Source organism: Cyprinus carpio, chromosome B8, assembly GCF_018340385.1.
Source record: "Cyprinus carpio isolate SPL01 chromosome B8, ASM1834038v1, whole genome shotgun sequence".
Taxonomy (NCBI): Eukaryota; Metazoa; Chordata; class Actinopteri; order Cypriniformes; family Cyprinidae; genus Cyprinus; species Cyprinus carpio.
Window position 1 is genome coordinate 12,085,034 of NC_056604.1, and position 13,742 is coordinate 12,098,775.

The 13,742-nt window shown below is 35.6% G+C and overlaps 1 protein-coding gene across 2 annotated transcripts; it reads right to left on the bottom strand.

The window, feature by feature from the left end:
• Window positions 1-9,686: 9,686 nt before the first annotated feature.
• Window positions 9,687-13,742, bottom strand: zgc:110353 (uncharacterized protein LOC550482 homolog). Of its 2 annotated transcripts, none has more exons than XM_042729718.1 (6): window positions 13,338-13,742; window positions 12,550-12,610; window positions 12,150-12,312; window positions 11,237-11,333; window positions 10,844-11,100; window positions 9,687-10,536 (listed from the first exon to the last, which is right to left on the bottom strand). In XM_042729718.1, the coding sequence occupies exons 1-6, from the start codon at window positions 13,588-13,590 to the stop codon at window positions 10,402-10,404; spliced, it is 966 nt and encodes a 321-aa protein (XP_042585652.1). In that variant the 5' UTR covers window positions 13,591-13,742; the 3' UTR covers window positions 9,687-10,401. The 2 variants fall into 2 exon arrangements, with proteins under 2 accessions (XP_042585652.1, XP_018963868.1); XM_019108323.2 differs by having other exon boundaries at window positions 12,150-12,297; window positions 13,338-13,741.

Sequence of the window (13,742 nt, forward strand, 5' to 3'; positions counted from 1 at the left end):
AAAAAAGGGTCTAGAGTTCCAGAGATTCAAGATTTTTCGTGTCACATGATAACACATTTTAATCATATTTGTTATGTTATAGTTGTGTAGTATTTGGGTATGTATGGTATTTTTAATTTGAACTGGCTAATTTGGTAATGTTTGTATATAACTGGGCTTAAATGTATTGTACATTATTATTCCATGTTAGTTAATACTGTACATTCTCTAATGTTAACAAATGATACATTATTGTAAGTGTTACCGTTTCACTATCATCAGCTTTTTTTTTTTCTCTGATGAAGTTGATTAATGTCATGCAGTGCTGCTTTTTTTCACTGGGAGGGTGTGCAGAACAGTGAAGAGAAAAAAGCAGTTGTCATGAGGCCAGTAACACAGCAGGGCTTCAGATCAGTCTGGATCCTACCTGAAACAGTTTTTCATGTGCTGAGAGATGCTCACGGCTTCACTTCAGTAATACATGACCTTGAGTCATATTTACATAGCGTTTCTTCTAACACGCTTTTAACACGAGTTGTTTTTGCTAAAGGTGACCCCTACACCTGTCTAACAGGATACAAATCTGTGTTTGTTTTTAACATATCAGCAAGCGTAAAGGTCAAAGCAGTGCTTGTGGTGTTTTTCTTTAATGGAACAGGCTCCATGGCTCCAGCTGATTTGTGATTTTGTAATGCTAATGGTTCTGTCTGGAGGCCGTGAGTACATAGCAATTTATATCAAACGAAACAAAAACATGTTCCACACCATTTGTTCATGCTTTCTGTCAGCAACGACTCAGCACTTGTGCCTCAGGTCTGATTAGATATGCGAAAGCCACAGAAAGAAAGAGAGTGAGAGAGTGCATTCCTTAGTGATAACCCTTGGTGCTGTCATGGGTTCCCAGCCAGTGTTTGTCAGTTAATCCCTTTTGAGTTCACACAGTTGTGTGACGCTTGTATTGTTCACTGGGTGTGATAAGACAAGTGTCTCTGCTCCTAGGCTTTGCTGAGCATTTCTCATATCAACAGCTGTCGCATTAACACTGCGTTCTGCTGCAATAGGCCAGTCAAAATTCAATCTGACTCTTTGGCAGCCGCGCTGTAGCAGAACGTCGATAGTGGCGGCTCTTTAAAGAAAAGTGAGTTTTACAGGCAGTTGATTATTTTTTGAACATATTTCTCTTTTTTTCAATTCTATGTAATTTCACAAGGTAACAAAGTAGGTATTTTCAGAATAGGCTCTTTTTACTGTTAAATGACAAGAAATACATTCATACATGGAGAAATAAAACCATCAGCATTCCTGTTATTTTCCATGGCAGCATTCCTATTCTTTGTCTACTCGGCTGGTGCATGACTCCACAGCAGATAAAACATTAAAATAAAATGTATTTTCAACACCAGCAAATAAATCCATTATAATGTATATTAATATTAAAATAGAGCAGCGCATAAGTGCATGCTATGAAACAAACCTACGGAGCCCCGTACATGGCATGCAGGAGAAAACAGTAGGCTAAATCGTGTGCACGATTTACTAATTCTTTCCCTCAATTTGCTAAATCGTGCACACAATTTATAAATCGAGAGAACAAATTAGTAAATCGTGTGAACAATTTATTTATTTTTTCTTGCATGTCATGTTTGGGGCTCCGTACAAACGTGTTCACAGAAACAGGCAAACAACATTAAATATTAAATTAAAAAAAACACACAAACAACATTTAAGGGTAAATTAATAAATAAAAAATAAATAAAAATAAAAACATGCAAACATACAGCTTAAAAAAAAATCAAATACAAATAAAATAATTTAGAATGTTTATATTTAAACCACTAACACAGCAGGTTTAATTTCTACAAATCTTTTAGGAAATTTTTGTAATAATAAAAGAGCTAAAACATCTGCTATAATATAATGAAATATTAGTGATATTTGCTTTAAAATAGATGGCTCACTTGTAATGATTGTCAATGGCAGAAAAAAATATTTTTTAGATGTAGTTACAGCATCTACAAACAGGTGCAAATATCTACCCCTTGGTTTCTGACCAGAACACTATAACCACACAATCCAGTTGAATTGTATAAATCCAAAACATTACCTAGAATTAATTTTCTGTTTAAATTCTCTGAGCAGCTTTTCAAGTAATTAACTGAATCTGGCTCATACAGTGATAGAGCAGGACCTGCACAACATCAATAAACACTAGCTCAAGATACCTTTCACTTTGCATTTTCTTTTTTAAGCTGTCATTTTTATAGTACTTTTATTGCATGAGAGACTGTGTGAAATGATCTTTGGATAGCAGCTCTGTTCTAACACTAGCTCTGCGGACTTATAGTGCCCTGGGTCTCATAAAACGGTAATGAGAACACAGCCTTGTCTGCGGATGGGTGGAGACAGCAGCACACTGCACTTCATAAAAACACTGCAAAAGTGACACTTTCATCAGAGTAGTGTGAGATGTGAAAACTGAGTGTGAGATTTGTTTTAATTAACTGTCATTCTCTATTTTGTGCTGCAGGGGGACTCATTCACTCTAGTCTAGCACCTCTAGTACGTTTACACCTGATCTACTAAAAACAGAATAAATTATCTCCACTGAAGTCTGCCTGAAACTGCACCAACAAGACACGTTTATATTTTTTAGAATAGTGTTCAAGGATGGTTATATTTACTGTAAATTTAAGCTAGGTAATAGAAGTTCATAATTCAGGGCAAAGGTGCATTATTTTGAATGAGGCGGATGGGTTGTTCCTTCCCCCATGCAGTGAAATCTTGGGTGTAGCTTTCACAGGAAGAGGACGAGGTTGAGAGAGCTGTTTCAAGCCTCAGCCACCTCTGGAGGAAAGAAAGTTATTTATAACTCACGCAAGACACAACACCAGAACAAAGAGTATTGTTGTGTGACTTGAAAGCTGTTTTTCACTGGGTGAGATGACACTGAAGATGAAAAAGTTGGGGAAAATCCTGAATATTTATAAATGCATGTACCCAAATTCTATGTATATACAGTGTCACTAAGGGTCGTGGGATAAAGTATGAGACCTGACGAAAGCATATGTAATCTCACATCTAGGTTATTTTTCAATTAGTTTTTGCTACTGAGAAAGGAATATTGGCAATTAGAATTTGTGGAGAGCCACAAATTAAACAGGATTTATTGCACATGGCAGGGTATTTTTAGTTATGGTGCAGTCAAGCTATAACTGTTATCAGTATGTGGATTCCATTGTCAAACTCATGACCTTGCTGTTGCTAGAACCACGTTTTAGAATTTGAGGTACAGGGTCACATAGGTTTGTGTTTACATGTTTTGCACAGTGGGTTTGTGTTCTCAGAGAGCATGAAGCTGATATGGGTTGTGTGATAATGTGTTCTTCATTCTTGCTCCTAGGGCATGCCTTTTTTGTCACTAATCTGACATGTACAATTCAGGTCATGGAGCTCTCTACAAATGAACGGACGAGTTGAATTGGGTAGGTCAGATAAGAGAGAAATCCGAAATGTGAAATGCTTGAGGGCCCCAGGAGTCAGACTGAAAAACTTTTAAATGCAACTCTTAAAAAATTGTGTACGTTTTTTAAATGTTTTTGAAAGGAGTCTCGTATGCTGTCCAAGGCTGCATTTATTTGATTACAAATATAGTAAACCGTAATAATGTGAAATATGATAATAATTTGAAGCCATAATGATTTAAGCCATTACTCCAGACTTCAGTGTTTCATGACTCTTTAGTCATTCTAAAATGATGATTTGGTGCTCAAAGAATTTTGTTATAATCAAACAAATGATAACAGAAAACAGTTTTAATGCTTAATGTTTTTGTGAAAACCACCATACATTTTTAGGATTTATATATATATATATATATATATATATATATATATATATATATATATATATATATATATATATATATATATATATATATATATATATAGGCCTGAGGACCCAGGGGTTCATTGAATCTATTAATAACCTGATGTAATCCTCTGTTGACTTGTCTCACTGGCGCTCCAATCTACTTTAGTACATGTTTAATACTTTTTTTTCTTTTAAGGACAGTCCTAGAACACACTTGGGAGAATTGTTGCCTTGGTAACCTGAATAAAACCTAAAATTCTGATTCCACATTGTTGTTCATTTCATTCTGTATGTAACCAAAGTCTTTGTCTCAACAGACCTTTACATCAGTTCTTCTCTCTGTGCAGGTGTCTTTGCAGATGGACTGCTCTAATAATGTACTAGTCTGACGGCTGAAGGACTGGAATCCATAGCAGCTTTCATTGGCCAAGGCCCACCCATGTCAAACAACCAATCACAGTTCGTTTGGCTTAGCGTCACATTTCGGGGAGCGGAAATGTCGCCACAATAACAGACTGGTGTGGAAAACTCTCGGACATATTTAAAAGCTTCTATTCTGCAAACTTTAAATATTTCACATACTTTTGAAACTCCAGTGTTTAGGTGATCCTGAGCGCTTGTTGTCACAGTTGTAAACACGGTGGCTTTCTTCTTTCGTGAGGGGGTTTGGCGCCACGGCATCTTTGTGTCCAGGCGCAACGTTAAAGATCACAACACACACGTCTCCCGGAAATCCTGCAGAATTCAACCAATCCAATGATGACTTTGACATTCCTGAAGTGTTTCCAATTTTCTGTCCCATATGCATACGTTTAGCCAATGGTCCGTGGGCGTGACGTCTGAGGCTGAGACTAATAATGTACTTATTTAGAATGAGCTAATACTGTAATTTGACAGTTTATGCAAATTTATTTTTATTGCATTCAATTTGAAATAGAATTGTACTTAAACCATTAGTAATTTCCTTTGCATTGCTAAAACAGGGCAGGGTATTTCCACTTTGCATGAGGAGGATGAGGAGAGAAAATGTTGAAATTAAAGGTTTAGTTCACACAAAAATGAAAAAAAAAAAAAAAACTGTCATTTATTCACTCTCAAGTTGAATCCATATAAGTTTTTCCTTATCAGCTGTTTGTTTACCCAAATTCTTCAAATTTCTTAACGATGCACCCAAATTCAGCCAAAACAGCACAAAAAGGGAATTTCTGGTTTCAGCCAAAATAGTTTGAGAGCCGAAATCTTTGACAGAAGTTTCAAGAGGTAACTTGTTGCCAAAGAACTTTACTATGACTGCTTTAATTTGTCACATGAGAATACAACTGAGGTCACTATGAACAGCATACTGATACTTAAATTACCCAAATTTAATTAGCCAAACTTTTCGTATGAAAATTCCTCTGAGCAAAAATGAACAATTATTTTAAAAAAAGAAAGAAAGTGCTTTTTCAAGAGAAGTGCACACCATTTCTTTCTTTCAAGCCAAACAAGGACTTTTGTTTTATGAGTCAAAGGGGAACCAAACAGCATTGTTTTGAGGTGGGTGTAGGTGGGCGTGCTGTTGGCTGACGCACGAAGCTCAAAACATATATCACACTTAGACCATATGACGATGGTTACCAAAGGAGTTGTCTGAAACCTTTTGCTCCTATGTGGGATGTGTCATATTCCTCTTACTGTAGTCTTAATTTAACCCCTTTCATCAGTTCACGGAATGAACAAAAGAGAGACAATAAAAGCAGCAGTGCTGGAAATATGCATATAAAAATATGGGTAAGAAACAAATATGTTTCTCATGTGAAGTCAACATTGAGTTTCCATCTCGGCTGGTCCTTCTCTTTCACATTAGGTTTTCTTTTTCGTTTTCCTTATCCATGTTATATTGTTTTCTGTGAAAACTTACACCGCTATCTGCATTAACAAATAATGTGACCATGGCAAGAGTCGATTTTTTTTAATAGCAAAACCTGGGTCGTTGTCTTGAAACACTTTTAGCGGTTTCCCTTTACTAAGGGAAGTGTTTAAGGAATTCTATGCAACACCCTTAAATGATTAATCATTCCCTTAGGTAAGGGGAAATCAGACTTTAAGTCTCACACTTAAGGGAAAAACTTAAGTGACGTGACATACAGCCAAGTATGGTGACCCATACTCAGAATTCGTGCTCAACCCATCCAAAGTGCACACACACAGCAGTGAACACACACACACCGTGAACACACACCTGGAGCAGTGGGCAGCCATTTATGCTGTCTCAGCCAGATCCAGAACTTGGACTGACAGCAAAATATTCCAAACATCAAATATCAACTGAGAAAATACTGGAACAGAAAGTGGAAGAGAATTGGACACAGCTCGGCCTGTAAACCTGCCATCAGCATTACTCACACTTCACATATTTCTCAAGGATTTTCCTCAGAAAGCTGAGACCCTAATGCAAGAACGATCCCCACAGCAAAGAGTGAGAGAATTCAAGCTATACGACCTGCAAAATCTTGCCCAAATCCATGTGGGAATATCTGTCAGCAGCTTTTTAGGTCCCAAGGCAAACAGAGAAAAGTTCTTCATATAAGCAATAAAATAATAACATAATGGTCCATTGATCTTGATATCACCAGACAGATTCTGGCACCTGTTTGGGTAAGAACAGACAAAGGATTAATATGACTGCATTCATCTGTCAGCAACAAAATCTTTTAAGTACTATAAATGTGCAGATGCCGATTTTTGAGGACAGCACAATTTCATCTTTGTTTCAGTGTTCAGGGATGCTTCTGATCAACTTCAACCCAAAACTGTCTAGTTAATTAGGGAGTAGAGGATAAAAAGCAAAAAATATTCAAATTTCACTTTCAGACATTAATATGGCTAATGCTTCACAAAACCATTCTGCTCTGACCCTTGCATGCATATTTGTTCCATTTAAGATTTAGTTTATCATGATTGAGTGCAAGAACATTTTTAGTTAGTAATTTGAGGATGCAACTTTTTTTAAAAATCCTAAAAATACTCGAGGACTTGTGATTTGCATCGTTGCACACAACAAATTGAAGCCATTGATTGGGAACAGCTGAAATTTTATTCTGTCTGCACAAGGACAACAGATGGTCCTCACTTTCTAACTTTTTTCTTCAAATTCCCTTTCCCCTCTAACCAGACAAACAGCTATTCATGCCTCACTTCCTGAATTACTATATGTGCAAAATTCTTCTGCTTATGAGAGCATGCAGTCATTCCATATATTCGATGGGGTCTGGACGACTGAACCGTGTCAAATAATGTGTAAAAATCCTTAAAATGCAAAGCACCAATATTTGAATGTAAAGCTGTAAAATAGCAATCCTAATCCCTGCAGCAAAGCAAATATGGAAGCATCCTTCCTATAGGGACCATTTTATTCCCAGCATGTCTTATGTGTGACACCAAACTTCCACATGCAATTCATTTTGGCTGAAGTGAAATGGGCCTGCAATCTTCATGAGAAATAAATAGGCACTGTCTAGCATCTCTAGTGGTTACTGTTGTTTGTTATCAAATATCCTTTTTCATTTAGAAGAAAAATGAGGTGTTCAGTTGCTGTGCTATGTTTTCCCAATTCACACTGCCATCCATCCGTAGCTTAGATTGTCTTCACTCTGATTCAGATCAGTTTTTCTGATTAGTGTCATTCATCTAATTTTCAAGAGCAGCTTGTACACATCTCACTTTTAAATTAGTTTAATTGATTGCCTTATAAAGTAATACCCAAACATCTGGAGTTCATCATGTAATTCCCTACTCATCATACCAATCAGAGAAAAGGCAATCTTCCTTTAAAGCTCTTTTTTATGAAAAATAACATTTTCTGCAATGCATAATGTTTAAAAATAATAATAAATTAGCTACAGAGTAGGATGCATGAAAGAACCCGGATGTGTTCTTGACACTGAAGATGCATTAATTTCAGACTTGAGAACCAGCATTGATATGAAAAATCCAATGAATCATTAGATTATATTATATTAGATTAGATTAGATTAGATTAGATTAGATTGGATTTACATTTAGTCACACTTTTATCCAAAGCGACTTACAAATGAGGACAATGGAAGCAATCAAATCAACAAAGAGCACTGATATGCAAGTGCTATGACAAAAATATCTTTGATCTGAATACCAAAGACCATAACTTGGATATAATAATAATTATAATTATTATTGTTGCTATAAAACCATATTAATTTTGACATATATGCTACAGACATTTGAGTGTCTGAACCTATAACGGGTCACGGATGAGTTCCCTTCAGTCCGAGTGTGTTCACTGACTTTAAATCAGCTGCACCTCTCATTAGTAAGTGCAAACTGTGACAGCTGTCTGCTCATAGATTTGCTCAAACACAGGCTAAATGCTGAACCTAATGAGGTGCGGTGACCGCTCTAGCTCAGTAACACCGACAGACCTCTTTCTCTTCACCCGTCCTGTAGCTAACTGATAGCCTTCACAGCTGGTGCCGAGATGTCACAATTCTACTTATATTATTGCACTAATCTAGCATAGCCAGACCTTTGATTAAACAGCATAAATCTGGTCCACACTGCAATTTATTCTAGCCAAGAGCCACTCTCTTAGACAGGATGACACATCTGACAGGCATGTAAAGACCAGTCACAGTATATTAATATAGCACTACCCAAAATATAGCAAATGGCTATTTCTCAATATATGTTTGATTTTTGTGTCATTGTGTTCTTGTTCTACATCATAATCAACTGCTGAAGTTTAATTTTAATATTCAAGAACACAAGTACAGAGGATGCTTGAAAGTACCTGGATTATTGATATTGAGGATACATTTCCTTACCAAAAAGAAGTATACTTCAAGTTTATTTTATACAGTATACTTATTTTATACAGTAAAGTTCAAGTTAGGGCTGTCACGATATTAGATTTTTCATATCACAGTTATTGTGGCCATAAGAATTCACGATATTGATATATTGTGATATCTATAGAAACCCATGTCCCTTTGACATTAAAATCATCAACATTCTGTAGGCCAACTACAGAATCACCTCATGCTGAGAAACGTTCATCATGGTATGTGTGATATTCCACCTAATCAGTTGTTATTTATTTAGCAGTGTATTGTATAATGTGGGTCAATAACATAAAGGTATTCCCTGGGAAGCTGCATTTTAGGATTAGCCATTCAATAACTCATGTTATTTTGAGTCCACTTCACACAGGAGATTGTACAGTATGTATGTATGCTATTAATGTTAAAGATTAATTAAAGGTCATCTGGTTTAGCTAAACAAATGCAACAATTCAATTATGCTGCCCTAATTAACCCTTTTTGTGTTAGTTCTCACAGAAAAGATATCAGCCTCTCATCTCCTGTAATTAGATTGGAGCAATGGTTTTCAATAAACTGGCTATGTTCAGCCTCCCGTGAGCTTTGTCTAATGTTCTGACATTATTTACTGATGGTACAAGCCTACACACACAGCAGTTAACGATTTCTACTCGATAAGTGAATTACATGGTGAGCACCAGAGAACAGGCACTATTAAACTGTCAAGTCATGTAAGTAAGAAGTAACAACATTTGTTTTCCAGCAGGGGGAGGCGAAATACTAAACTCATCCAATCACTGTCATCTAACGAACGTTTACAGTAAAAGCAATTTCCAATTGACATTGTAGAAATAAAGTGAAATAGATCTTTAAAGGTTGGTGTTGTAAACAGTGAAGGTTTTTCTCCACATCTATGCATTGTAATCTTAAATATATCAAAGAGCTCTTTTTATTAAACTTTGCATTGTTTGCTTAAATATATCAAAGGGCTCTTCCGATGGAACAGATAAATTCAGTGTCCTCCATTTACAAAGCTCAGACGTTCTGTATTTCATCTTTTGCTGTGGGGGTCAAAGGTCACAGATTAGCTGTAATATTGATTGCACATCCTTCAGTCTACACTAAAGTGTGTGTTGAGTGCTGAATTGAGAAGCTTTGAGTTAGTACACACAGCAAAGAGCAGTAGGATACTGGTGCAGAAAGATATCCACCGGAGCTCAGTGGCCTTCAGGTTGACAAGCAGAGTCTTCCTCTGTATTTATTTCAGCATGAGGGCTTGAGTGTCACGGTAAATGCCATTTCTCTTCACATGCTCGCTTTGTAAAAGGAACATGACATACTCTCCCATTTTGTTGAATTAACTGAGCTGATCTAATAACAAATGAAGTTACAGAGAGATTATAGCTAACAATAAAGACCATTACACTCTCAGGGATACATGCATTAATGTTTTATTTATTTATTTTTTGCATTATTGTACTCTTTTTGTATGGAATGAAGCGATAAAATACATTTATTTAAAAAGAGCTACAATTCTCTTCATTTTAAAGGGATAGGGAGTGAACTGTTCCCTTATTATGAGAAATATATCACATTTTTGCTTATTTGTCATATATGATTTCATATTTTAGAAAAAAAAATAAAATAATTATAGTACGATACAATAAATGTAAAACAAAAGTGCAAACAAATCTAATGCTTATTGCTTATATTAATTTCAAACATTCATTTTGGCCAGGTCTTTATGTAGTCCTGCATCCAACTCATTGGATGAGGTCCCGTCATGTAGAGGCAGTATGATCAACGGGAGTTTAATCACAGGGTTTTTAGTGAACGATACATCCAAAATAACCTGCAACAGAAACAAACTATACTGTAGAGGATCTCAAGAAAGAAACTTACACAGATTCTGAACAGTAAAAAAAAAAAAAAAAAATTTTTCATGAACGTCTTTTTATTTGAAGTAACATGCACTCAAACACTTGTTCTACACATTTTCTTTTATTTCCATTTCTTTCTTTCATGAAAGCACAAAAGCAGACTATTAAAAAATCGGCAGCATTCCTAAATACAAAGTACATTAAACCATTTTTGCTGCTGGAAAAAAACTAAATCTTTTGGAAACCTGCTAGAGGCCTGTCTTGTTTTCTGGTGCCTACCTTCAGTCTGTACTCGACTTTGAGGATTCTGCAGTTCTGGATGGTGGTGCTGATTTCTGTGGGAAGGACTAATACTTTCGACAGATTCTGTCTGGTGGAGGATGCTAAAGGCTCTCCCTTATCCTTCAGTATCTGGGTGGTATGAACAGCTCTCTGGCCTCCAGCAAAGAAGCTTTGCTTCTGGTAGATAATGTACTTTGGCACAATTTTTCGAGTTGAGCTGTTTACAATTTCACCATTGACAACTAGCCTTTCTCCTGTTTGAGATATAAATATTATATTACAGCTTGTCAAATGAATCAATGCAGTTATCTATGTTGTACGATGCTTTTTTTTATTTTTATTGATAGATCCATTAATTTACCAAAATGCTGGGTATATTGCTTGGGTTACCTTGCTGGTAGCCTGTCTTTGGCAAGAAAATATTCATTGAAATATTTCCAGAGGCAAAAAATATGACATCCTTGTCTTTACTGCCATGTTGAAGTGCCTGCAGAGGATGAAAGTTTTAGAGTTACTTAACATCCATAAAGTAACAGTTACATCTGTTATTCTGTTCCAATTAAATCTAACCTTTTACAGATTAACATTTTTTTTTGTTTGTTTCAACAACGTGACAATGTAGTCTTTTGGGCCTTTTAGGGTTGGGCGATATACCAGTAGACATGATTAAGCAGTAAATTTGTCAACCGGTAGAGATTTTGGACTATCATCTCTATCACGGACACGGTTACATGCGAACATCACGTTTCTGTGCCATGTGGTCACGAAAACGTATTACTCATTTCACTATATAAGCTCACTGTCTGAGAGACTGTTTCTGAGTGGTGTCCGAGAGGCTTGCGCAAGTGAAAACGGTGCTCATAGAGCGGGTGTTGAACTGAGTTATTTTTGCCACTTTATAGGCCTTGAATGGTTAAGTACACACTTTTATGTGTCAAAATGCCTGAAATTCCAATGATAACTAAAATAATTTTTCTATTAAAAAAAAAATTGTGATGTTGACACTGGTGACAAGAATTATGAAATTTCTATGGTATCTAAAGACCTTATTTAAAGCAAAAATAACTATATTGTGATATATATATATAGTTATCATTATGATAACTAATGATCAAAATAATAAAATTACTCATATCATGATATAAGATTTGGGTCATATTGCCCATCCCTATTTTTTGATAAATATGTCATCATTGAGTTCTGTTATTATTATTGGTCCATACATGTCTGTTTTGTATTTCATGCATTAAAATTAGGCTTTGAATTTTTTTTCAGGTCTAACTTTTAAAAACTGTCATCATACCATCAGTGTTGACCGGTCATAATCAGCTCTGGCAACGAAGGTGAACTTTGCTTCAGCTTTACTTGTTGCACGCATAGACCTGCTCAACTTGGCCGAAAGTCGGTAATGAATTTTACCATGAGCACCTTTAAAAGATGAAGGCAGGCCCCTGAAAGAGAGAGATCTGGTATGGATGACTAACAGTCTTCAGAAAGAAACTTGCATCATATGATAGATCAATATTTCAACATACAGGATATAGCACATTGAAGTATTGGCTACATTGCAAAAAAGTAACTGAGATTGTTTCAAAGGAAGATTGATTTTCTCTCAGGAATCAATAAAGTATATACTGTCTATCTATAAGTCACATCTTTTTAACCAGACTGAATGCCTGCAGGACAAGAAGGTTATGACTTACTGGTAGGGAAGCTGAAAGGCAAAAGGTAAGGCATGTCTACCAGCCACAAGAATTATAGAGCCTAGCAAAAAGATACAGACACATTACATAATGTTGTCAATGTTGTCCTTACATATACTTATTTAATAATACACTTCCATTCAAAAGTTTGTGGTTGGTAAGGTTTTTTTTACATAATTTTTTTTTTTAAAGAAGTCTCTTACGCTAACCAAGGCTAAAACATAATACTGATGAAATTACTGAAATTTGAAAATAACAGTTTTCCATTTTAATATATTTAAAGATTTAATTTATTCCTATTGTGACAAAGTTGAAATTTTCGAAGTCAATACTCACATGATCCTTCATAAATCATTCTATAATGCTGCTTTGTGCTCAAATAAATATTTATTATTATAAGTATTGAAAATAGTTGTACTGCTTAATATATTTTGTGGAAACCGTATATTTTTTCAGGATTTTTTGATAAATATAAAGTTAAAAAAAAACAGCATTTAAACAAAATATGTTTTCTAATAATTTTGTAATATTATAAATGTCTTTACTCTTACTTTTGATCAATTGCATGTGTTCTTGCTAAATAAAATTATTATTCTTTTAAAAAGAGAAATCTTGCTCTCCCACATACACCACATCACACAATCATAATGTTGTCCAGTATTTTATGTTTTTCTATTTATAACTATACAGTCTTTGTCTTGCACTAGAATATATGATATTAAATGCAAAGATTGTTTTGAACAGATGAACGTTTACTGCATAACATCATCTGTCACATCAGATATTACCATCTGCGTTATCCTCCGGTAAGACAGGTAAAGTTTGTGAGAAATACTTTTCTTTATCCCAGTATGTCACACTGTCTTCCCCTTGTGTCTCAGTCCATGACACATCAGCCTTGCCTTTCACCTTGACAGTCAGAGCCTTGATTTTGGTTTCCTTTGATACCTCCATGATAACTCTGCCCAACAAAGTATCCCCATTGCTGAAGGTGTTGCGATCATTTAAGGCATCATACTCAATAGCGAAGTTCCAGATCATTTCCTGGGATAACAGGTTAAGTCTGAATTTGTATTGCTGCTGTAAGTGTATTTGTACGACGCCCACAGTTGTAATGACCCCTTCTGTTTTCTTTATCCGTCTTTTTTAAAAATACACCTATTGGCATCTTTCTGACGGAGGGTTCACCGAAC

What these genes read in the sequence shown, in the direction of transcription:
- zgc:110353 (XM_042729718.1), bottom strand. Translation starts at nt 13,590, where the DNA reads ATGATCTGGAACTTCGCTATTGAGTATGATGCCTTAAATGATCGCAAC. An exon ending in GCCTTTCAGCTTCCCTACCA is followed by an intron (nt 12,313 to 12,549) that starts GTAAGTCATAAC and finishes CATCCATACCAG; the next exon opens with ATCTCTCTCTTTCAGGGGCC. An exon ending in AAAGACAGGCTACCAGCAAG is followed by an intron (nt 11,101 to 11,236) that starts GTAACCCAAGCA and finishes TATCTCAAACAG; the next exon opens with GAGAAAGGCTAGTTGTCAAT.